At 40.8% G+C, this 25,329-nt stretch overlaps 1 protein-coding gene across 5 annotated transcripts in view; it reads right to left on the reverse strand.

Annotated features, from left to right (window-relative positions):
• Positions 1-25,329, reverse strand: part of MADD (MAP kinase activating death domain) — a 59,502-nt gene that overhangs the window by 21,904 nt on the left and 12,269 nt on the right. Inside the window, exons 10-28 of one of the 5 annotated variants that reach the window (XM_064144873.1) lie at positions 24,904-25,060; positions 23,832-23,935; positions 22,779-22,972; positions 21,837-22,168; positions 21,073-21,212; positions 19,778-19,879; positions 18,915-18,953; positions 17,836-17,895; positions 17,279-17,381; positions 16,217-16,403; positions 14,939-15,089; positions 12,910-13,116; positions 11,242-11,295; positions 8,146-8,243; positions 7,732-7,815; positions 3,389-3,547; positions 1,758-1,866; positions 1,140-1,202; positions 647-767 (exon numbers count right to left, since the gene is read on the reverse strand). In XM_064144873.1, coding sequence (XP_064000943.1) covers positions 647-767; positions 1,140-1,202; positions 1,758-1,866; positions 3,389-3,547; positions 7,732-7,815; positions 8,146-8,243; positions 11,242-11,295; positions 12,910-13,116; positions 14,939-15,089; positions 16,217-16,403; positions 17,279-17,381; positions 17,836-17,895; positions 18,915-18,953; positions 19,778-19,879; positions 21,073-21,212; positions 21,837-22,168; positions 22,779-22,972; positions 23,832-23,935; positions 24,904-25,060 — 2,464 coding nt within the window. Of the gene's footprint in view, positions 1-646; positions 768-1,139; positions 1,203-1,757; positions 1,867-3,388; positions 3,548-7,731; positions 7,816-8,145; positions 8,244-11,241; positions 11,296-12,909; positions 13,117-14,938; positions 15,090-16,216; positions 16,404-17,278; positions 17,382-17,835; positions 17,896-18,914; positions 18,954-19,777; positions 19,880-21,072; positions 21,213-21,836; positions 22,169-22,778; positions 22,973-23,831; positions 23,939-24,903; positions 25,061-25,329 lie in introns of all 5 variants that reach the window. The other 4 variants (XM_064144904.1, XM_064144884.1, XM_064144915.1 and 1 more) reach the window with 4 other exon arrangements.

Below are 25,329 nucleotides of genomic sequence, written 5' to 3' on the forward strand. Positions count from 1 at the left end.
GTGCTACACCTGCAGGTGGTAGACATAAAAGAGAATGACCAAAATATTAACAGAGCAAATTAAAAATAACCCACACCACCCTGGAGGTAGTCCATCTTTAAGCAACCACTAAGATATTTCTAGAGATTGGTCCTCTCAGGGTTTTTTTGTCTGTGTAACTACAGGCTCTAAAAACACCTGTAAGTGACTCTGCATAACACAAAGGCTCAAAATGTAGTTTCTGGAGATACGCAATTCTTTCATTTCATGTCAACACACCAATATCTTCCTTTATTCCAGAATACAGCCATCTTGCCTCAGAAGTCTCTTGCTTTACTACTTACATATATATGTATATATACACACATATACACACACACACAACTACTACTATTTCATCTATACATACTGTCATTATCCTTACACTAGCCATTTCTCTGGAAATATCACCTCCCCAAGAGAGTTAAAAACATATGTCACAGCTTAAGACAGTACTTCACTATCAGAAGATACTGCCCAGCACAGAGACAAAAAGGTCACTCCAGAAGAGTCAGGTATAATAACAAGGCTTACAAAGTGACAATAGGTATAATTAATGTTTTCTTTTTCAGTATTTCAGCCCCAGATAAAACAATGAGGAACAAAGGGGTCTACTGAAGAACCTTACCTGTCTATCATTTCCTGAGGTCCCTGGTCCATCCCCATTCCTTCTCTCTCTAACATCACAGCATCCAGAAAAGCATCTTCCCAGAACTGCATCTGGTCCCATAAAGTTGAACGCTCTTTGCCTATGCAATCCATTAAAAAAATGAGCATTTAATCTAGTCAAATATTTTAATTCCTGTTTCTTCCCACTCTTTGAAAACACCATAAGCCAACACACAATTAATCCATATTAAAAAAATCATTAAAAAGGTTATTTCTAAACCACAAGCAATATCACAACTGAAGAGAAGTGTAAAAGAGAAGATAAGACATGTTGCACACTCTAATTCACAGCATAATCTTTTCAGACCCTTACACAGAAGCACCTCTCATCTCTATTCTTTGAGGAATAAATCTTCCATGTACTGCTAATACTGCCCAAAAGAGATAGGAGCATCTCACTCAGACACAAAACATGGCAAACACAAAGAGAAGTGGAAAGATAAGATTATTACTCATAGAGAAGGTTTCCATTGCAGCATCCTCTAACTGGTCCCAGACAGATCCTTTATCCCTACCTGCATCATTCCGAGCAGGCAGGAACGATAAATGGAAAAGATGAAAAACACAGGAAGAGAGAGTTCTTGATTAATAGCAAGCCTCAATGAAAAAGATTTCCAAAAGGGCAATATGCTCCTACTTGAAGGGCACACTCAAAGTCCAGTAGTATTCTGAGCCGGACAGCCCTCCGTTCAGTGACTTAAGTCAAATGACCTTTCTTTAAGGATCAGTGATCCATTTTTGCCTTCCATGCATAGCTAAGTGCCTTCTCCCTTCTTCCCAATAGCTTAAAGAATCCATATGCAAGAATATCAAGAGACTTGGACAAACTACTTTCTATGCAAACAACACCACTCACACCCATCTCCTTTTACTCTTTATGCAAACTCCCCAGAAAACCTTTGGCTTTACACTGAATGGCCATATGCTTCCTCCTATTCTACCAGTGTGGACAACACTAAGTGGTTAGAAACAGTTTCTGGTGACATAAAAGTTTCAATCTGACCCAGACATGACTCTCCCTGAACTTCAGTCTAAAAGATCCCATCCCCATAAGAAAAAAAATAGTTTACCCAGAAGTCCTTCATAGAGATAGACACGTTGGTTCCCATCCTCTGGACCTCTCCCTGGAGTACTGCCTTTGCTGTCCTTCACACTCTGCTTCAGATTGTGAGACTTCGCCTGAAAAGCAATGCAAGAGGTATCAGGTGTAATACAAGTGTCTGTCCCCTGCAGGGCTATTTTTTGCACTTAACAGATGCAGTTTGCAAGCTGTACTTAAGAGATGCTTCTACCACTAACATTCCTAAAACAAATAAATTGCTTTGCTCAAAAAGCAAATTACTTTGATCAAAGAGCAAGGTAATATGCTGGAAGCCCAGAGTCATAAAAAGAAAAAACAAGAGAAAAACACAGAGGAAGCAAAATACTTCCCTGAAGGAAAACTAAGACAACACAAGAAACACAAATCCCAGGCTAAAGGAATGAACAGTTAAATCTTTTTTGTCATCCTCCACATTTTATGCATACGCAGTAAGTTTGCCCAAATTCTAACAGCAAACCTTTCCCACTGTTTAGGAAGCAACTGAATATCACCATCATTATACAGCCTTCTCAGGACTACACATAAAATGAATTATTCACAAGCAGAATAACATTACCCAAGTGCTCTCTCAAATTGACTCCTTACAGGTCTTTCTTTCATTTCCCATTCATAAAGACACGACACTAAGCAACACATTACATATCAAAGCACTACGCATCAAAGCATCTGAAGAGTTGTGTGCTGACAGCCAGCAGCAACTCTGAAAATAAAGCTGGCCCATCTATTTCTCTACCACCAAGTAATGTTGCAATATCTGACATTCACCATACACCATGTACAATCATCTGTATTCTAAAATCTTCTGCAAGGGTTCTTAAAATTCCACTTAATTTCAATAATCAAGCAAAAAAATAAATCACTGAAAACTAGGTGTTCTAAAGAAACTAAAATAGAATAACTCTTTAATAATTCAGAACACACTCTCTGGCAGATAAATAAGCAGATTCGGTCCAATCATTTTTTCATGCTCTTAGAAATCTGCAATGAAACACTCTGTCGCTTAGAAGCCCTGAAAAAGCTTTTCCAACATTATCAGGATTATAAAATAATGAAAACAATGAACCTAATCTTAAGGCACTGCAATTTGTTTCCATACTCGGCCATCAGTTTGATTTAGCCAAACTAGTGATATAGTTATTTTCTTGGCAAGATGCGTATCAGAGGTTATACCCAATAGTCAAGGACTTAAAAAACCCAAAAAAGCTATGTCAGATCATCTGAATTTTAACACATACAGATCTCCCAACTAGGGAAATACAATTTGAAGTCATGATTACACTCCAAATAGGATTCAAGTATTTTTTAAAGAAACAGAACAGCTGCTAACATCTCTTCCCTATATCAAACAGCTGCTTTTAAGAAACAGGGAATTTGTTCCTTTTCAGTAATGTCAAACAATGTCCACTGATGTTGTTTTGCCTCCAAATGTCCATTTAGTTGAGAGAAATACTGAATGAGGGGGAATTAAATAACGATAGAGGGTGTAACAATGTGCAAGGTGTGAACCTGTTGTTTAATCTACTACTGTGCAAGATTCAATCTAAAAAATAAAGAAAAAGTAAAATATAAATTACAAAGAAAAGTCTGCAATGCCCTTACAAAGATAGAGTTAGTAGCAGAGTTTGTCTCAATTTCACTGTCTGACACAGTGCCTCTGGATCCTGCCATATTGCCACCATTTTCCAAACTCGGGCCATCACCAGCATTGCTACTCAAGTCACTGTCTGCTCCTAATGTCTCTCCAGAGCTGTTACTAACCTGTGAAGAAAAATAATGTAGTTAGCGTCAACAGACAGACACTGTGCAGAGAAAGGTTTTAAAACGTTTCTTCTTAAGGCACAAAAAAAGAAGCATAGAATTCTTTTTTACATTGGAAGTAACCTTAAAGATCATCCAGTTCCAACTCCCTGCCATAAGCAGGGACACCTTCCACTAGAACAGATAACTCAAAGCCTCATCCAACCTGGCCTTGAACACATCCACAACCTCCCTGGGCAACCTGTGCCAGTGTCTCACCAGCTTCACTGTAAAGAACGTCTTCCTAACATCTAGATTAAATCTCTCCCTGTTTAAATCCATTACTTCTTGTCCTGTAAATAGTCCCTCCCCAGCCCCCCTGTAGGCCCCCTTCGGATACTGGAAGGCCATTCCAAGGTCTCCTCCAAGCCTTCTCTTCTTCAGGCTGAAGAGCACCCACTCTCTCAGCCTGTCCTCATACCAGAGCTGCTCCAGCTCTCCAATCACTTTCCTGTCCCGCCTCTGGACTTGTTCCAACAGTTTGATGTCCTTCTTGAGTTGGGGACTCCAGAACTGCACAAAGTACTCCAGATGGGGTCTCAGGAGAGCAAAGTAAATGGAGAGAACCACCTCCCTTGCCCTGCTGGCCACACTTGTATTGATGTAGCCCAGGATGTGGTTGCTGTCTGGGTTGCACTCACACTGCCAGCTCATGTTGAGCTTTTCATCAACCCAGACCCCCAGGTCCTTCTCCTCAGGGCTGCTCTCCAGCCATTTGCCACCCAGCCTGGAGTTGTGCTTGGGATTGCACCGACCCAGGTGCAGGACCTTACACTTGGCCTTGTTGAATTTCATGAGGTTGGCCTGAGCCCACCTCTCCAGACTGTCCAGATCCCTCTGGATGGATCCTTTCCCTCTAGCAAGTTGACTGTGCCACACAACTTGGTGTCATCTGCAGACTTGTTGAAGGCGCATTTGACTCTTCTGTCTGTATCACTGACAAAGATGTTAAACAGCACTGGTGCCAGCACTGATGCTTGAGGGATGTCACTTGGCACTGGTCTCCAGGTGAACATTGTGCTGTTGATCATAACTCTCTGCATGTAATCATCCAGCCAATTCCTTACCCATGCGTATTTTTCCAGTTTGGTGACCAGGATGTCATGTGGGACAGAGGCAAATGCCTTACTCACGTCCACGTAGATGACGCCAGTTGCCCTTTCCTTACCCACTGTTTCTATGACTTCATCATACAAAGCCACCAAATTTGTCAGACATGATTTGCCCTTGGTGAAGCCACTTCTGGTTACCACCAATCACCTCTGCTTTGCTTTCCATTTGCCTTAGCAGAGCCTTCCGGAGGATCTGCTCCATGATCTTGCCAGTACAAAGAAAGAACATATTTCCCTTTTCTTATTCAGTAACATTACCTTTTCATCAAGGCCTATTCTGCAGGAAGAAGATGAAGAAAGACTCAAAATCTTTCAGAAAAATCACAGAACTCTTTAGGTTGGAAGCATTCTCTTAAGATCATCTATAAGAGAGCTTCCTGGCTCATCCAGGATCAGCTAGAGTGTCATGTCCAGTCAGGTTTCTTAAATATCCATATGGAAAATCCACAACCTCTCTGGACACACTGCTCCAGTGTTTCACTGCTCTCAAACTAAAAAAGTGTCTTCTGGTGTTAGATGCAAATTTCCTGCTTTAATTTTTGTGTTGACTGTTTCTTGTTCTGACAGTGAGTACTACTGAGAAGAGTCTGGCTCTCTTGCTTTCATTCCTCTCATGAGCTATTTCTATCCTTTGATAAGATCTCCAAATCTCTCAGTCTCTCCTCTCATGAAAGATGTTCCAGTATCTTAATCATCTGAATGACCCTGAGCTGGATACACTCCCCATGACTTTTCTTTTTCTGGGGAGCCCAGAACTGGACATAATTCTCCAGATGAAACCTCATCATTACTGAGTAGGACAGAAGGCTCACCCCCCTCAGCTTGCTGACAAAGCTTTTCCTAATACAGCCCACTGGTCTTTTCTGCCACAAGGATGCACTGCTGGCCCATGCTTCTTGCCCAGCAGGATCCCAAGGTCTTGCCCAAAGCTGCTTTCCAGCTGGTTAGCCACCACTGTGTACTGGGAGACAGATTTATTCCTCCCCACATTTAGGATTTGGTATTTTCCTCTTGTTTAAATTCGTAGATTCCTCTCTGTTCAGTTCTCCAGCTGAATGGTAGCGCAACCATTTGGTGTATTGGACACTCCTCCTAGTTTTGTATCATCTGTAAACTTGCTCTGTACCATCAAACAGGTCATGAGTGAAGATGTTGAACAGCATTGCTCCCAATAGTAATCCCAGGGTATATCACTACTGATGTGTCTCCAGGTAGACTTTGTGCCACTGTTCACAACTCCCTGGACCCAGTCATTTGGCAGTTTTCAGTCCACCTCACCGTTCCTTTATCTAACCCGTCCTTGTCAGCTTATCTATGCTACAAGAGACAGTGTCAAAGACACTGCAGAAATTGAGGTAAACAACATCTGCTGCTCTCTCCTCATCCACCAAGATAATCATCACATTGCAGACAGCTGTCAAGTTGGTTAAGCATGCATGCACCATAGTAAATCTGTGATGACTGGTCCCATTCACCTTCTTGTTTTTCATCTTTCACAATATGTTTTTCAGGAAGAGTTTCTCCACCATCCTTTCTCAAGGACTGAGGCGAACCTAGCCAGCCTGTAGCTCCTCAGATGTCTCTTGCTGCCCTTTCTGAAGACAAAGGTGGCATCTGCAGTCTTTAGGAACATCTCCTAGTCACTATAACAGTTCAGAGACAACCAACGGTGGCCTCACAATGGCATCAGACAGCTCCTTCAGTGCTTGTGCCTGCAGTCCCTCAGGAACCATGGACTTATGTATATCCAATTTGTTGAAATGCTCCATAGCCTGGTCATTCTCTACCAAGAGTAAGTCTTCCTCATTCCAGACTCTTCCTCTGGTCTCAGGGACCTGGGATTTTATTGGTAAAGAATGGAGTAAACAGCCTAAGTAGCTCAGACTTTCCATCTGTCACTGGTTCCCTTGCCACATTTAACAGTAGGCCCACATTTTCTCCAGTCTGTCCTCTTGCTCCTTATGTACTTGTAGAAACCTTTATTGCTTCCATTCACATTCCTTACCAGAAGCTCCAGATCCATACTGGCTTTTGTAATCCTATTCTTGAAAGATAATACACAAATGTATACTTCTCCTGGGTCATCTGCCCCTTACACTTCTTCTATGCTTTCTTTTTATGTCTCTGTTCAGTCAGGAGCACTTTGCTTTTCCATGCAGGTCTCTTGCTGCATCACTTTGTTCCCCTGTTTCTCAGTGTGTACCTTTCTCAAGCCTGGAGGAGAACACACCAGACCCTTACTTCCTTCTTCTACTGTTCCACAGTATCCCATAGAATACATTACAGAAAGAAAATCAGAGTATTCTTGATATAGTCTTGGAAAAGATCATGAAAACCAGGTATTTAAAGATATGCAGCAGTTTAGAGAGAAGAAAACCCAACAACAACAAAAAGAGAAGGTCTTTGGGTTTTATCCCTGCAAGAGCCATATCAGAAAATGCAGAGTAGGGAGCAGACTCGTTCATTGGTTAATGAATGCATTCCTGCTGCCTTTCTCCTCTAGGCCCTATGGCTGATTAGAATGCAAGCAGACATTCTGGTAACATTCAGCTGCTTTAAGGTAATATGTAAAGCAGTTTGTTCTTGTTTTTAAAGCGTCAATCTGCCTTTTTTTGCCCTCAGGTTAATTTTCCAACTTCTATTCTCTTTAGATTTTTATAAACAGCTAAGACATACTTATAAGATAACTGCAATCTACCAGTTCCATAAATACATCAGTATGTAGGAATATGTAACAGCAATGAGCATCCATATATGAAGGAAGCAGTATTACCAATAAAGGACTCTGCATTTTCTGTCAAACAAGCACACTTGCCACTCACTCAGCAGCTCTAGATAAAGAACTCGTAGATAGAGATTCTGCACGTGTATAGAGATTATGCATGTGACAGATTATTTTGTGCATACAAAATGTAAGCACAAAGTGTCTTCCCCTACTTTAGCAAACTTTAGCATACAAAATGTAAGCACAAAGTGTCTTCCCCTACTTTAGCAAACAGTGAATCACATCAAGATTTGGCATCGATATCCTACCACTGTGCTAACTTCAGAGTCCTGGCTTGTACTTCGGACCATAACTGCTGGTCCTCCACTGGGAAGACAGTCAAAATCACTCTTCTGCAATCAAAAACATAAAGGACAGGAAGAAAAGTCACATTAGTTTTTATCATAACAAGAGAACATCATTTTCCAATCTTGTGAAATCTTGAAGCGCAAACCTTAAGCTTCCTTAGTTTATTTAGCCAGCCAAATAGAAACTAAAGCCTGCATGTCAAAAAGATCATGGGGTCACAAAATTGAGAAGTCCCCTACAGGAAAAGGGGAATACATTTTAATGAATGAGCCTTTCAGGAATGCTCAAACCCTAGAATTTTCCCCACAATTAAGAGCAAATAGAAGCACCCTCATTCATACCACAGAAATAAATTAAGCCCGAGAGTCACTGACCTGAGAACCCGAGGCCAAACTAAGGCCACTGTCTGCACTGATTTGAGACTTTTTTTCATCTGTTTCTCCCAAATCAAAGTGTTTCACACCTTCTGGTCCTGAACAAAAGAAAAAGTAAATCATCACTGTACCAAGAAAAAACAGGAATGTGGAAAGCAGGAACAGTACCAAGAGAACTAATTTGCTTTCTTATTCCTTAAGGTTTTTTTCTTCCTTGGTACTGTAAACAATGAGGCTAATAGGACACATTTGCCATTCTTCAGTTTGAATTTCAAATACTCCAAAGGCATAGTCCAGGAGGACTAACTCTAAACAGCACCTTTGTTAGCCAGTCAAGAGAGAAAAGATGACAGACAAAGGTCAAGTAGCTTCCAGTTACAGTAACGCATGCAGAGCAGTTGCCATTCAACTCTAGGAAGCCACTTCCTTTTTCCTTAGCAAAATAAAGGACAGCTATTTACTTAAAGCCAGAATCGGTTTTTGAACAGCTGATCTGCTAAAAGCCATGGACTGAGTGTGTTAGGTTACCCACAGCGACTATCTAGGCAGAAATCAGGCAGCACCTGACAGGAACATAACCAGTGACAGGTGTTAACACCAGTAAGAATTTCAAGGAAGAAGCTTCTATGATGCTGCACTTCATAACATTCCCCAATTACCTTAACAAATGGCTCTCCAGAGTTGGCAATCACATAGGTCAGTAGTGAAAGAGGGAATCAGCAAGCTTTAAGTCATGCATTTATTAACCCACCGATACAAAAACAAAAAAGGGGCAAGAAAGGATAAAGAACTTTGTGTTCCATTTCTCATGCAGTTCTAGAATCATAGCATCTGTTGTCCTCTGATGTGATGGCAGGAGAGAGAAAGAATGATGGAGTAGAGCCTGAAATTTGGATAAGCACTGAACAAGGTAAGTAACAAGGCAAGAAAAGAATGTGTAACAAACTGTACACAAAATGTCACTACTCTCAGAAAGGGGAAGACTGGATGCAACACTTCTGCCATATCCATATCTGCCAACTATTCAGAAACAGGAAGACAAGATCAGCAGCTGGAATATTTGTATTATATACCCATGACTATATCCACTATCTCTAAGCAAACAATGCCACCATCTCTTGAAAGCACTGATCACAACAACCTGGGAATTATGAACATGTTTGTATTATATGTAATACTGGAGAGGGTAAGACAGCAAAAAGAAAAGAAAAAGGGAAGGGAGAAGAGAGAGAGAAGGATACTATACAAAGATTTGTGGGAGTGAGTTTGTGATGGTATGTAAATTCATGAATAGCAAAGCCGTAAGCGGTCTGTGCAGACCATACTAGCTTACTACTCAACCCCAACCAATTCTCCATTTGAAGAGTTTTACAGAAAGTGTTCTTCATTTATTATAGTATTCTGCCTCCAAATCCATGCCTTAGTTACTGTAAAGCATTTCATCAAAGAGTCTAAAAATGAGAGAGTATAAACAAAATTTACAAAAGAGAAAAATAACTAAATATTTCCTAAGAACCTGGAATCTTGCTCACTTCTAAGGGTCTATTTTCACTCATTCAAATGGCCATCATTTCTAGCTCTGAAAAACAATGCAGCAAAAATGTTTGTATCTCATTACTACAGCAAGAACACTAATCTGCAGCTGTGTGTTTTCAGCAATTTGAGAGTTCCCTGTCCCAGCATATAATTCAGATAGATTTCTGGCAATTTGAATAATAAAACAAATGATAAAGACTGAAGCAGCCCAAGTAACTGAGAGCTGTGCCAATACTAGTAACTGAGTGCAAGGAGCCAAATAACCATAAACACATTCTTGTCACTATCAGTTTCAAGGCACTTAAAAACTTCCCTTTCCCTTCTTTATAGAATTGTATATCTAATCCACATAAAACACTAAAACTGTAATTTATCTCTCCCAATGTAGGCAACGACCTAAATGGTCCAGTTTAGAACAGTAGGTATGAGCACAAGACATAGCACATGTCCATCACCCACACCCTCCTATCTCAGCAGAAAGCAATTTGGATCTTAAATGTCATAAACTGTACTGCAAAGATGACCTATTTGCACCATTTTCTCTGAACTAACTCCAAATGCTCACTTGTACTTAGCTAAAGTATTCAACTGAGGACCCTAAAATTACTGTAGCAAATTCAGGCCTAATGAGAACATCAGGAATTTTCACCTATTCATTTTAGCTACTAATCCCCAGCCTTCAAGTTTGTAAAAAGAGCACCAGCTGTGCAAAGTAGAAACTGCACTTACAGTGGTTAGGAAACATCTAGCTGATCATGGTTATTGCAAATTAGCTATTGTCTTCATGTCATATGTCCCTGTTTACAACTGTGATAACCAAGAGAGCAATACTTTGTACAACACCTGTAGACAATATTTTCTTCAATATTGTATTTCAACAGATGTTAAGATTTGTGCAGACTTAATCTATTACTTAGACTCTGCAAACAGCCTCAGAGTATTTAATTCCTCTAACATTGGATATAAAAAAAATAAATCAGGTTGATTCCTTCTTATGAGACTGTTTTGTAACAGCTATCATTAAATATAATTCTTCACATGCACCTTCTCTCTCCCCCTCAAATTTTTTTCTGGTTGCAGACTGACTGTGGTTGTAAACTGTTCATGGTAGATGCCAGATAACAAAATTTGCCATCACATGATTTGAAAGAACAGAGAATTCTTCATTCCAGTAATAATCAATCAATACATTCATATAAAGACTTGTTAAGCAAAATTGGTCTTTCACTTTTTAGAAAAGAGACAGAATATGTTAAAATCCCTCCATATATAACTGGTATGGTGAGGATGCAGAATATCTGCTTCCTCTTTTTTCAAGAAGGCAGCACTCAGGGGAGGAAAAAAAAGAAAGAACATAAAAAGAAGAAACATTTGAACACAATTTCCCCAGGGCAAACTGATCTGTTTGGTCTCCTATGTAAAGCAGGCTTTTTTGACAGACTTTTGTTCTTGTAGGTATAAAAACTCTGTGCCATAGATGCAAGTTCACCCTGCACCTGGGGAGTTGGCAGTTATGGGGAGGCTGGAGGAGTCAGTTTCTATGGTTTTCAATTTCCTTACTCGTTTTTTCCAAAGCTTTTTGCTTTTTCACTTCCTGGTGCTTGTTCCACAATTCTACCCAAGATGCATTGAAAGCAGGAGAGAAAGAGAGAGAGTCAGCGGCTAGTCAGACAGGTGAAAACGGGGAAAAAAGATGGAAACAAAAACCCCCACCATCTCAGAAAGAAAAAATAAGTTAAAAAAAAACCCCAGAAAAAACAGAACTTCACAACAACTACTGAGAGAAGGATAATTAACACTGTTTACAAGAATGCAACATACTATGTACTTCTTTAGAAAGGAACTGCTTATGACGCCTCACAAGCATGGACTGTCTCATTGTAATTACCATAAGGCCTGAATTTCACCTGAGAAAAAGCAGCAGTCTTAGCAATCCAATCAAAACATATCTCTTCATTATTCAAAAGAACACTGGCCTAGCCTCTGTTTTATTCTGAACGGTGTCTTACAGAAAATAAATTGTCTATCCAGAGTGAACCAAGCAACTGCATTGAAATGCTGGAAATCTCAATCGCTTTTAGCTCCCTCACAGATTTTCAGAGTACAACACTAGTTTCTGAGCAACTACCTCCATGTATTACCACTTGAAACAAGAAAGCAAATCAAGCCAGAGGGGTTTGGTATCAGTTCAGAATGACTCAACACCACTCAGCCTGCAGCTGTGGGTATAAGAAAGAACATCTGCACTCCCGCCATGTAACTGCCCAATGCACTCATTCCTTTGCTTTACACTATATACTGCAGATGCTTCACAGTAACCTGCTCCTTTCAGAAGATTAATCTTTCACACAATGATTCCATTAAAAAGCTACTTTAAACAGGCTCTAAGAAGCAATGGTTATAATTTAACATAACATTTTTTGGGAGTTTACAAAGTTTCTTATATTGACAGTTCTCTAATGCACAACTCACAGCAGGTTGAATCCAGGCAAAATTTTTCTTCTTTTTCTTCTTAAAAAAAAAAAAGAAAATCCACAAAGCCCTTTTTAAGCAAAACAATTTAAAGCCTATCTCTAACTTCTTACCAGACCTAGTGAAAAGCTATATAACACCTAAGAAATTAGACTGGGAAATTTTCCAGTGATCAGCCTAACGGATGCTGTTTAGAAGGACATGCATCCTGTTTGCTGTTGCACAGAAGGAAGATTCTTCAGTCCTGCTCACTAACATTGTAACACTACAACTAAAATCGTTTGGACATACAACTAAATTTTTTTGGGCATGTTTTACTACTAACAATCAGCATATCCTGGGTCCCACTCCTATCAGGATGCAATCTAGATCATCCACAGGTAATCAACAACTAGGAAACTTTTGTTTCATATAGTTTCTTCCACAGTTGCCTTTTCCAAAGTCCTGCTGGCCCTATTTTGCTTTTGCTGTTTCCTGTTGCTTGAAAACATCAAACACAGATGAAAAACAAAAGTTGTCTACAATACAATGAAATTCCAGAATAATTGAGACTAGGAAGCTTCTGGGAGAAAACTTCCCTGGATAATTTATCCAAGAGTAGAGTGAAAACACGTATGGTTGTTCCCTGTGATCCGAGGTGGAAATGAAGCATGTTACAGCAGCAATGCAGTGTGTCAAAATGAAGAGAATGCAAGTAAAACCTAACACCAAAATACAATTCCCTCCTGCCCTTTTCGCATGCACCTTCATACACACCAATGGAAGCAATAAAATTTTCTTCCTTTAAACTCCTTGTATCAAACTCCCTTGGTCCTTTGCCTGCAGGGCTTGGTCCTTTTGGCATTAGCTGAGGTACTGGCAGCTGCACTGCGCGTTTTGGCTCGGCTCTTGGGGAGGATGCAGGATCTTTGCCAACCGGAGTGACAGATCCATCTGTTGGACTCCGTTTTCTTTTTTCTGGCTCTTTAAAGAAAAAGAACAAAGCATTCAAGTAAAAAAAAATAATCACAGGGAAAAAGGAAATGAGAGCAGGAAAAGAAAGATGAGACAGATGGTCTCACCTAAATCATTAAGCCTGTCAGCGAAACAGCTCAGTCTTACATTTGTTACCACAGGTCACCATGACTCACCAAGGGCACACTGGTGGAAACAGCAGAGGAGAAAGACAGACTGCTGGTTCTGGGACACTCAAATTATCTCCTTCCAGTATATTTGAAACCTAAGAATCTTCACTAACACAATGACTACAGTATTTGCTCTGCTGAGTTAGGAAAAATTAAACTACCCAAGCTGCCTAAACTACCAAGAACTTCTAGGATACAAGCAAGCTCCTTCTGAAGCTCATGAAAAGATGACGAATACAACCATCTTTGATGGGCAACACTAAATGAAAATTCAGTTAGGAAAAAAACCCAATCCATAGCTATAGCTATGCCATCATTTTCCAACACTTCCTAGATGTCCCCAAAAGCAGTCTGAATTATTTGACTGCACAGAACTTCTAGTTCAATTTACAACAAAACTTTCAGCATAGATTTAAACCATGTTTTCTCTAAAGAATCTCCTGCAATTCTGCACAAACTCTTCAGTAAATGAGGGTAATAGTAAAAAATTCCTAATGTCTAAGCTTGCTGTCCCACTACACCTTGTGATATTTTTGTCCAGCAGACTGAAGATTCTGCTATCAGCAATACCTTTCCTTTTAGATAATAATTAAAAACAATTAACACCTAACATTCAATAGACTGACCATCTCCATCTTCTAGAGAAAAAATCCTTGTAGGCCTTTTCAGAAACCTTATCAATTTTTTAAGACGTGATCATCAGAACAGTCTTCTTAATAACACATCCAGAGACACGACAGTAACTAGGTAACAATACAGTAACTAGGTGCAGGTGTTGATCTGTTAGAGGATAGGAGAGCCCTGCAGAGGGACCTTGACAGGCTGGATGAGTGGGCAGAGGCCAATGGGGTGAGATTTAACAAGACCAAATGCAGGCTACACTTTAGCCACAACAACCCCAAGTAGTGCAACAGGCTAGGGACAGAGGGGCTGGAGAGCAGCCAGGCAGAAAGTGACCTAGGGGTACTGGTAGATAGTAGACTGAGCATGAGCCAGCAGTGTGCCCAGATGGCCAAGAAAGCCAATGGCATCCTGGCCTGGATCAGAAACAGTGTGGCCAGCAGGACAAGGGAGATTATTCTTCCCCTGTACTCAGCACTGGTCAGGCCACACCTCGAGTACTTTGTCCAGTTCTGGGCCTCTCAATTCAAAAGAGATGTTGAGATACTGGAATGTGTCCAGAGAAGGGTGATGAAGCTGATGAGGGTCCTGGAACACAGCCTTGTGAGGAGAGGCTGAAGGAGCTGGAGGTGTGCAGCCTGGAGAAGAGGAGATTGAGGGGTGCAATGCAGAGTGGTCGGTGAAATACAAGCATCACATAGAAATAATTCCCTCCCTGTTCGGGTTGTCTGCAGCAGCTTTCCAAGACCACTTGGGACATGGTTACCTGAAGGTTCCCACTCTTCAGAATTTGAACCTCATCTGTAAAAGTCCTAGGTTTTGTATCTTGCTGCATAGTTTCCATTTTCAGACACCAGTATGGCTTTGCCTTGGTGTAGTTACATGAGTGCCACAACTTCAAACTTTGCAAAGTTTCAGTAACAATAGTAAAGTTCTCAACTACTTTGAAAGTGCTGTAACGCCTCTGAAATTGCAGAAACCACCAAACAGCTACCTTGTTTGATTCATAAACACTGTATTCTCATGAACACTTTACTTACCTTTATTGTAATAGTGAGTATGTGCTATCTCTAGCAGGCTAAAAACACTGGCCATGCCTCCCAGGCCAGCATTTGCATAGGACTGCTCCAGGCTCAACACAGTGCACTTCAGCAGGTCCAGCATGCCTTTATAAACCTTGCGGCTGATCTCCTGCAAGGAAAATCCCATTAGCGTTGCTATTCACGTGTCCCAGCAGTGTCACTATTACATCCAAATGGAGACTGGTGACAAATTGTCTCCCTCAGGGGTAAACACTGGGACCAGTGCTGCTTACTATCTTTGTCAATGACATAGTGGAGCCAAGTGCACTTTCAGCAAGTTTGCAGACAACACCATGCTGAGTGTCATCTCATGTCTGAGGGATGGATCGCTATTCAGAAGAGCCTGGATAAGCTTCAGAAGTGGTCCTGGGTGAACTCCAGGCCCTGCACCTGGTTTGGGCAATTCCTGGTATCAACACAGGCTGTGGGATGAAGGGATTTAGAGCCATCCTGCAGAAAAGGGCTTGGAGGTACTGGTATACGAAAAGCTGGAAATCTGTGCTCACAAGGCCAACCGTATCCTGGGCTGCATCAACAGAAGTATGGCCAGCAAGACAAAGGAACAGATTCTCCCTGCTCTGCTACACCCTGGTGAGACTCCACCTCGAGTACTGTGTCTCACTCTGGAGCCCTCAGAGCAAGAAAAAACACAGACCTGTTGGAGTGGGTGCAGAGGTGGGCCACAAAAACGTTTAGAGGGCTGAAACACCTTTGAAGAAAAGCTGAGAGTTGGGGTCATTCAGCCTAAAGAAGAGAAGGCTCTAGGGAGATCTTATGGCCTTTCAGTACTTAAATTTGGCCTATAAGAAAGATGGGGACAATTTTTTTAGCAAGGTCTGTTGCAACAGGACAAATGGTGATGGTTTTAAACTAAAGGTGGGTAGATTTAGACTAGATATGAGGAAGACATTTTTTACAATGAGAGTGGTGAGACACTGGCACAGGTTGCTTAAACAGGTGATAGAAGCCCCATTCCTGGAAACATTCCAGGTAAGGCTGTCTGGCACTCTGATAGACCTGCTCTATTTGTAGATGCCACTGATGAGTGCGGGAGAGTTGGAGGAGATAGCCTTTAAAGGTCACTTCCAACCCAAAATGAGTGTGAGAAAGTAATTCAAGAACGTAAATCCCAAAAGGGCTGTAACATCAGCTTTTATAAGGCAATTTAACAAAAAACTTTCTCTGAATTGAGCCTCAGCAGACACTAGGCATGAGGACTCTGAGTTCAACACTGACCACATCCTGTATGATGTCCCGTCGAGCATCTTCTTCTGACTGGACTGTGCGATTCAGCTTGCTTAGTACAAAGACACGGAGCTGCTCACTCTCCAGCAGACGCCGAACTCTCTTCATGTTTAGCCAGCCAACACCTTGTCCATCTAGAACATTGTGTACCACTTCCTTCAGGAACTGCTGGTTCTCACTGATGAATTTAAGAAGAAGGCGGCAAAAGTCAGCCTTCTGCTTACCTTGGTTTGCATGGGGAAAGATATATGGCCAGGAGACACAGAAATGCATTTCGTGTCAAAGGTAAGTTTACAGGGAAAGAAATTCAAATACAGCTATGTCTGCTGCTAGCTTAACTGCACACAGCCCAAACTCTGGACTAAAGGTCTGGTATTGAATATTTTATTTTTCCCGTTATTTCCTAAAACAAGCAGCAATCAGATTTTCCTCTAGTCCTTCTAGCTGCCACTCTGTCCTCCTTCACAGACCTCCTCAGAATCCATAGGAATCTTCTATACCACAATCTCCTTCCACAGCTACCTTGTCTGACCTGCAGTCTTTCTTTGGAAGAGGAAGCACAGCACTACCAACAGCACTACTGCAGCAACTCTGGTGGGTGTACTGCTTCAGCTTCTTTTTCCACAGGGGAAGGAATGGTAAGAATCAGGTAATATTTATTTGCACCACGCTGAGTCCCTTACCAAGGCTGAGAAAAGTGTTTCATGTTAACTCACAGTCAAATTGTTTCATGTGAGTCAGCTGATCCTCTTTGTGGTGCATTAAAATTCCATTGGCTAGACTATCTTGCTCAGAATAGACTCAATTACAAAGAATAAATACTGAGTTAGAGCAGGGACCTAGAACTTTTTGGACCTCAGACAGAAAGATTAACTTTGGAGCACAGAAAAACACATATCTGTGTTATTAACTGTAAGACCATCTACACTGGATCTTCTCGGACAATAATACATTCAAGCTTGAAGCCAGAGAAAACACTTGTGAGGAAACACTGGCCAAGTATGAGACCACTCTAACAACATTTTATACTCAAAAAGCAATGAAAAATACTACCTAGAATTGCTAGTTCGTCCCTGAGGTGATGGAGATTCTCTCTTCACTGTTGGGCTGTGCTTGATGACTGAAGACTTCTGATCCACAAGGGCTCGTCTGTTTCCTAAAGAGGAAAGGAAACAGGATGAAAAGAAGGGGTGGGAGGAAAGCAATCTTATCCCAGGACACTACAAGCAATGCTAAGGTTGGCTAACACACCTATTTGGAGTACAGGAAACAGACTTCAAACAAAATGGAAACTCCAAAAAAGCAGCAGCATGTATCATATTCTAGCATCACACATCGGCAGAAAACAGTAATGGGAATAATGCAGAGAGAAAAAGAGAAGGTCGTAATGGGAGCAGAAGGTGAAAGGCAGGGGAAGTTGGGCTGCTCTGCATGCTGTTCCACAACAAGAACCACCTTCAAATTAGTCACTATATGTGAAAGCATAATGCATTGGGGATGACTAGATCATGTGGTACTGGTTACCCAGTGAGAAAGGTAGCCCAAGGTCAGGCATAGGGCAATGCTCAAAATTGTCATATCATGCACAGCTCATGCTGTAGGGAACCCACCTTCATTGCTTACTGGGCCAGCTTCAGTAATAATCTCCATTATAGTATTTAACCCAAATACTGGGACACAAAATATACAATTAGTAGTGTACTACAATATCTACACTCCCCATCATAAGCATCAAAAGACTCCAGTCACTGGCTTCTTCCCATCCCTCCCTCATAACAAAACCCCAATGACACTTGAGCAGGAAGGAGGTTTGAAAGCCCAAGAAAACAAGGGCCAGAGTAATTAATCTTGGAGATAATGCTTGACTTGAAATTTGGCATCATGGAATCAATGTATTGCATCTTCAAGGATGTTACTGCACATAATGCATTTCAAGGGCACTATCAAAAACATCTGCATCACTGAGGAAAAAATATCAATGGATGTGCATGGAATAAAAACTAAAAAGGAAAATGGAAAGGGGTCAAACAGCAGCAATGAGATGGAGTCCCAGCATAATTTCCCATTACAGTTAGAAACACAAGATACTACACACACTTGGTGAGAACAAGTTAATGCAGCAATTTTTGTACCTGTACAACAGAGATAAAAACATTTAAAAACCAATGAGGTGCACAGTGGGAATCCCAGTGAGCTAGCATGCACATGTAATTGAACACAAATCCACACACAACACCTGCACATGCATAAAATAGACTGGGGCTACTCCATGGAAATCCTCCTATCTGCATAGTAACATTGAAGGTCGTACAGGATTACAACAGTCAGGAAGAGAATACCAAAGTGCAGAAGATGAGGTGCAAAGCATGAATGTGGAATGGTAAACCCCATCACTGTTTTCTTCCAATGCATGGAATCAGTCATTAAGTTTACCCATGAAAATAACCCTGACATGAAGCACGTTTCTTATCCAGTAAAATTGGAAACACAATCAACTGGTAAAAGGTTGTAAAAAACAGCTGTGCAGAGTCTCTGCTGAGTGTTTTTACCCTACCAGTCCTGTTCCTCCTCATTTTACACACAGGGAATGATTACTTGTCTCAAAAACAAAGTCCAAAGCAGAAACACAACAAATAGCTTTTGGCCTTTGTTTCTACAAGGTCTAAGGTCAGCAAAACATCATACCAACCTTCATCCACATCCCTTCCCACTTCCAGATTAAAGTAATCTTTACCGATGAAAATGATGAGGAGGAAAAAGTAAATGAAAAATAATCAACATATTAAAACAAAAGCAGTAAGTTCTAATCAGATAGAGTAACTCAAAACAACTGAAAAGGTCTCAGTACCAAAACACCAGCATGTTCTGTTACCCTTCTGTTACTCTGTATCTGGTATAGGGACGATGGGGCCAATTGCCCATAGTAAAAAGGTCATTTCTGTAGTGACCATTCAGACATATTCTGTAAAGATGCTGCTGGTGAACAATGACAAGATTGTGCACTTAAGGTAGGGATCAATTTTCACTCTCAATGAGCTGAAGTATGGCTCTAATTTGATTTGGATCAGAGACTTTCTATTCAGTAAACTGAATAAGAGAGTCTTCAGGTTTAAAACACTTTTGAAAGACATGTAAACTGCAGCCTTCATGGGAGGGTGGTACGATCACCACTTAAAAATGCAGCACCATTGCTCTAACAAGTTGCCTACTACCATGAAGACCATAGCAATACAAAAGGAGACCCTACCTCTTGGTTCCAAATCTTCATACTAAGTACTCAAAAATAAAAGAAAACACAAAACAAAGCCAACATTCAATTAACACACACTAGAACAGCCAGTCTCCTGTCCCAACACAGCTCAGTCATTGGGAAGAAGCCTGACTGAAAAATATCAAGATGTCAAGATGATTTACTGTTTTGACACTCAACACAGGTACTAGCCAAAGTAAAAAATCGCATCAACCCCCAGGATTCCTGTTAGGGATAAGATCTCAAACTGCCAAGTCACAAGAACTGTAAAAGCTGCAGAAGACAAAGGGGAAAATGGTTACCTTTCAGACTGGGAAAGGGAGTATTCTTGTCTCTCCCAACTTTGGTTGGCAGGGCTAAGTTGGACAGACTGAAACTTGTACTGTGGTTTCTGTAGAGGCTGCCTATGACAGAAGAAAACAATTGAATACCTAATGCTCACTGCACACACCCAAACTTTCTAAACTTCCTGTAATTCACCCTCTTACTCCAGATCCATTAAGGATTACATTCTTTATCAGCCAAAAGTTTCTCATCATCTCATTTACACTGTAACCATGTCTATAATCTGATTTTTCTAAATTGTACAAAAACACAATTCTTAGCTTACATGATACAGTCATTGCTGTTGTATCTCTGGGTCTTAAATGTAACAGCAATATCCACCTGTGTGCTTAATCAGTGTCACATCAGCTGTGTCTTCTAGTTTGATCCTCTTTGTAGGAGCAAATGTGTAACATGAGAAAAACAGGATGATGTAAGCTCCCCAAAACATGTAATTTTGAAGTAAGAATCATGCAGTCTTATGAAACACTGTAAATCTGCTACAAAAGCATGCTTTAAAATAGAAGCTTTCCATTTATTAGAAGAAAACAAAAGTTATTCCCAGCAGACTTTTTAAAAACACAATAATGCTTCATCATCTGCAGCCTGAAAGCATCTCACACATATCAACAAGCTGCATAACACTTTAAGATGTTCATTTAAAATGTCAGAACATTACTGCAATTTGCTTTGGCTCTCTTTTTTTGGCAGCTTTATTTCAGTAGCACTCATTTTACCAAGAAACATTTTCCTCACTGCTACAAACTTCTTGTGCTGCTCTCCACTATTGTGCATGACTCTATCATATATTCTTCCACTCGTTAAAAAAAATCAGATTAGCATTTCATACTTACAGATTTATTCTTAAAATGTAATTCAAAGCAGGTGAGCATAGTCAAGAAATTAGCAGCAAAACACACAACCTGGTAGCACGGAAGGCATACTACTGGTAAGACTTTTGTACCAAATTCATGAAATTGCACCACTTTTTGTTTAAATGAAACTGAAAGAGTTTCTGATGTGTGCCCTGAAGTACTATACAACTCAAAAGCCTAACCACATAACCAAAGTCCTTCCTACTGAAAAATACATAAAGCAGTAGTTCTCAGCAGTGTAAGCTAAAAAGGACCTGTGACTCCCAGCATGACTTCCGGAGAGCTGGCAATGATTTAACAACAGAGTTACTCTCGTAACTAGCCATACCTCTATTCTACCCCTCTGGAGACTCCCATATAATAAATAGAAGCAGCTTAATGAACACATTAGTACATACTTGCAAAAGACATGATGCCCCCAAAACCTTCACTGCTGTTGTTTGAGACAGTTGAGTTTGGAGAGCTGGCCCTGGAATCTGAATCTGCATCAGAATCACTGGCCAGTTTTAAACTGTTTGGTCGGAGTAACTTCTGAGACCTTTAAAGAAATTAAGTACAGTTGTTATTAGCTTTTCTGCTTCCCACTCCAAATTCATAAGTTGTATGACTGTGGGATATCAATGCTGGTTTCATTCCTCTGTTTTCACCATACTATCCTTACTTTGTAGAAGAGGGAAAAAAAAAACAGAGAGAGAATTGAAGCATCTTTGCATTCAGGCTTTTTTATCTTTCATGGCACACTGAAAACTTGTCTGCCAAAGAGCACTGGGGGATTTAAGGGGTGAAAGATCCTGCTTCAGGTTTTCTTGTTATTGCTCTCAATGCTATGAATCACTATAGTATCCTTCTCCCAAAAGACACAGTTTCACCAAAACAGAAAAACACTCCAAGGCTTCCAGAAATCAGTAGGTATGCACTAGAACGCTTCCAGGAAGAACTGTTAGAAAATTCTGTTAGCTTTTACAATTTCCATAAAAGCAAGAAACTAAGGCAACTGAGCAAGTGCCTTTACTCAAACCAGGATGGTTTACAGAATTTCAGTATTTAATATAAGTGATCAATACATGTCAGCTTCAAAAAACATTTGAATGAATGAAAACTATATGAAGCAGATAGAAACTCCAACAGGTGCACAGAAGGGCAAGAGACAAGGATGACTTGCCTGTTTCCACCAAGATTCTGGTTAAATCTTGGAGTGTAACTTTCTTCCTGTTCATCATCTTCATCCTCTGCAGGAAAACCATACTGTGGTTCAAAGTATGGATTGTCATATTCTTGCTTCCTCACCACCCCTTCTGAGGAGCTCATACTACCAGCTGCGATGTCACTCTCACGACGATCCAAGCTTATCTTGGGAAAGTTTGATTGCAGTGGCAAGGATGGGAGATGGTTTGAAAATCCAGCAACCAATTTCTCTTCTATTTCTGCTGAATCTGCTGACTCCTGTGGACCAGTCAAATCATTGATCTGTTCGCTAATTTGCGTTACATACAACTGAAGGGCAGGACAAGAACAGTTAGTTCAAACTGAGAAGTCTGCAAGGCTTGTCTGCTGTTTGTAATAAGGCCCCCACCCCATCCCCACCTACCCATGGCTCTAATCTAGGACTTTATGCATGCTGCAGTATTTGTACATTGTTGCAGGGACTTACTCCCCTGTAAAACATATCTTACTGGTGAGTGTTAGCACAGGATAACTGCTCTCTATTACCCCATTTTGTGGTTATGCAAGCAAGTCCCATTCTTCCTAAAAAACCACAGAATCACAAGTTTCCCCAGCCCACTCCCTGTTCCCTTAACATATCAAGTCTTTCCAGACTCTGTAAAAGCAATTACTGCAATCACAACCTGGATCATTGCTCTCTGTTAATGATGCATTTTTTCAGTATGAAAGCTTTTATGTACAGGAGTGCTCTATCCCAGCGTAAGAGGGCACCAGGAAACACCATCTGGCTCAGAAAGTACAGAAAGCACATTCAGTTTAATCTGTATGTGGTTTCACAATCCTGTTAGCTTTTGCCCTTCTTAGAAAGAACCTTGTGAATTCTCCCATTCTTTATATCCTAATATGCTGATCTTGGGGCTGAACTGATCTGAGTACACACATGATTCACTCCATGGATGACAGTGCTGGGGCTGCTACTGGCTGTAGTACTGGAACTTGAACGAGGTTGGTTGTTCTCTTGGGAGTTTTCACTGTCCATGGCCTGTTCTTCCAGATCCCCTGAATATTCTTGAAAATCATCAAACTCCACTTCACTAGCATCACCAAGAGCTGCGTGAGTCAGGGGGTCAACATCTGCAAACAGATCATTTTACGTTAAAGAACACCATCTTCCTCAGCCTTTTGTCCACCTAACTAAAGATCCCTTGACGAGGACCGCTCAGCAGAATGAACTTGCATAAAAACTTAGGATGTGAGGGGCTTCTGGAGGTTACGTACTGCATCCCCTATACTCAAAGCAGGGGTAGCTTCAAAGCAAGTTGTCCAGAGCCTTGTTCCTCTGAGTCCTAAAATGCTTTAGGGCTTGACATGCTACTGTGATGCTGGGAAGCTGTTTAACTACACTAACCATTAAGGTCTTTTCCTTATGCCCAAGCAGAGTTTCTTTCCTTGCAATTTATGTCCTTGAAACAAAGGAAACATATCAGCAGTCCTAGATTTAGCATACTGAAGAAAGTGAGTTTCCCACTCTCACAACAGAAGCTACTGCTGCAGCCTTCATATAAGCCCACAGACAACACGTTTTTCTGTCCTTTCTGTCCTATGATGAAGTGACTCACTAAAGCCAGCACTGAGAACCAACGTGTGGGGGCAGAAGAAAGCTTGCACTCTGCTACAGTATCTACTGGCAGCAGCAGGTTGTTTCCAGATCTAGTGATGCAGTTTTGTTCAGCAGCACCTATACTTATTCTTCCTCCTTTCAGTGTCCTTTGGAGGGTGTGGTTGATAAGCAGGAGAAATGTCTGTTTTCAGCCTATCCCTGTATATTGAAGGAGTACGGAAAATAATTTAACTTCAAAGCAAAACTACAATGGAACAATACTTTTGCTCTCATTTGGGGACTTATAGGAGGCATTTTTTCCCCACAGTGCAGACGTATGTGGAAGAGGAATCTCTGCGGACCTTGTGAAATGTAAAGTTCAAAGGTACTCACTTGGGGTATCACCATTAATGTCACATTTCATCATCTCACTGACAAAGTCCCCAAGGGAGGAGTAGGAGGAACTTGAATCGTCATAGTCGACACTGTCACTGCCACTGCCACAACAGGTGAGAAAGAGAGATGAGTGGCAGTATAACAGCAACAGCAGGGCCTGATGTTTCAAAACAGCATTGTTTTAATAAGCCTCAATCTCATAATACTACAGTCCCTATAAATTTTTGGGAAGTGGGAAGCCAGCCTCATGAAAGGTCAGAACAAAGTAATTACCTTCAAGGTATACAAAGAGACAATATGGAAAGACATTTAAAAGCTCTCAGTATACTAAGTTAATGAGGTCAAGCGTAAGTGAGCAGGGAGTAGCACATTCATTTTCAGTGGGTGTGGGAAAACTTCAAGGGAATTGGAAATCAGAAGTAAAAGCATTCCCTTTTTATATTAATGATGCATCCCACTCTTTCAGTAACACTGGTGCTGTGTAGAACATAAAAGATGTACAAGTCCAAGCCTGAGAGATCTTACAGGTTAGCAGAGAACAAAGGATAATAAAACTAGATGCAAAGCTCTGGGAATTATGGCTAAAACTACCATAACAAAAAAGTTTACTCCAATTTTACTAAGCATACAAAAAGGTTTTAAGCAGTGGTTAGTACTAACAAGCTTCATAACTCTATGCATTGAGTAGAGATTTGAAAGAGTGGTAAAATGGGTAGGAGTACATGCAGTGCTGCAATAGATGTAACCAGATTAAGAACAGAAAAAAAAGCTTCAGAGTGGGAGGAAATACCTAATGTGAAGTGGCATACAGATAGTAAAAGAAAACAGGAAAATACAAATGGAGCATCACATTAAATGAAGGCTTGAGAAGACACTACCAAAGACTAAGACATTGCTGTGCTGACAGAGCAAAGGCAACTTCCTTCAGTGTCAGCATTCTGTCCAAAGAGAGTAACCTGAAATAGCAACCTAGCAGGCTACAAGAAAAGGCTGCAAACAAGAAGTATGAGGAGAGGCCCAGCAAATCTAAAGTAACTATTGTGTGACTACAATCATGCTCTCCACTAACCTGTCATCAGTGGGATCAGAATCTGTTTCTTTCTCTGCTGGGACATTCAGTGCTTCAGCCAGCTGTGAATTACTGTCATAGACACGATAGTGGATGGGCTGCAGCTGGTGAGCATACCACTTCGGTTTGTCACCAATCAGTGCTGGGTCAAATGTGTCTGTACAAAAGAGAGTTATTATACCTCATTTATGGATGCCACAGGCTTCATTTGTAGTGAGGCTACCTCTTGCTAAATCTTGCACAAAGGAAAAGGAAGGGACAGTCTCTACTCTAAAAAGCCTACAAGACTTCTTCTCCATAACAAAAAAAAAAAACAAAGAGAAGAGGTTAAATTAATTAGAGGATTAAATGGTTAATAGCACAGCTAACTTGGCACAAACACATCAGGGCATGCATAAAAATCAAAAAACATCCCTTCAACTGGAT

The sequence above is a fragment of the Pogoniulus pusillus genome, chromosome 1, assembly GCF_015220805.1.
Source record: "Pogoniulus pusillus isolate bPogPus1 chromosome 1, bPogPus1.pri, whole genome shotgun sequence".
NCBI classification, from domain to species: Eukaryota; Metazoa; Chordata; class Aves; order Piciformes; family Lybiidae; genus Pogoniulus; species Pogoniulus pusillus.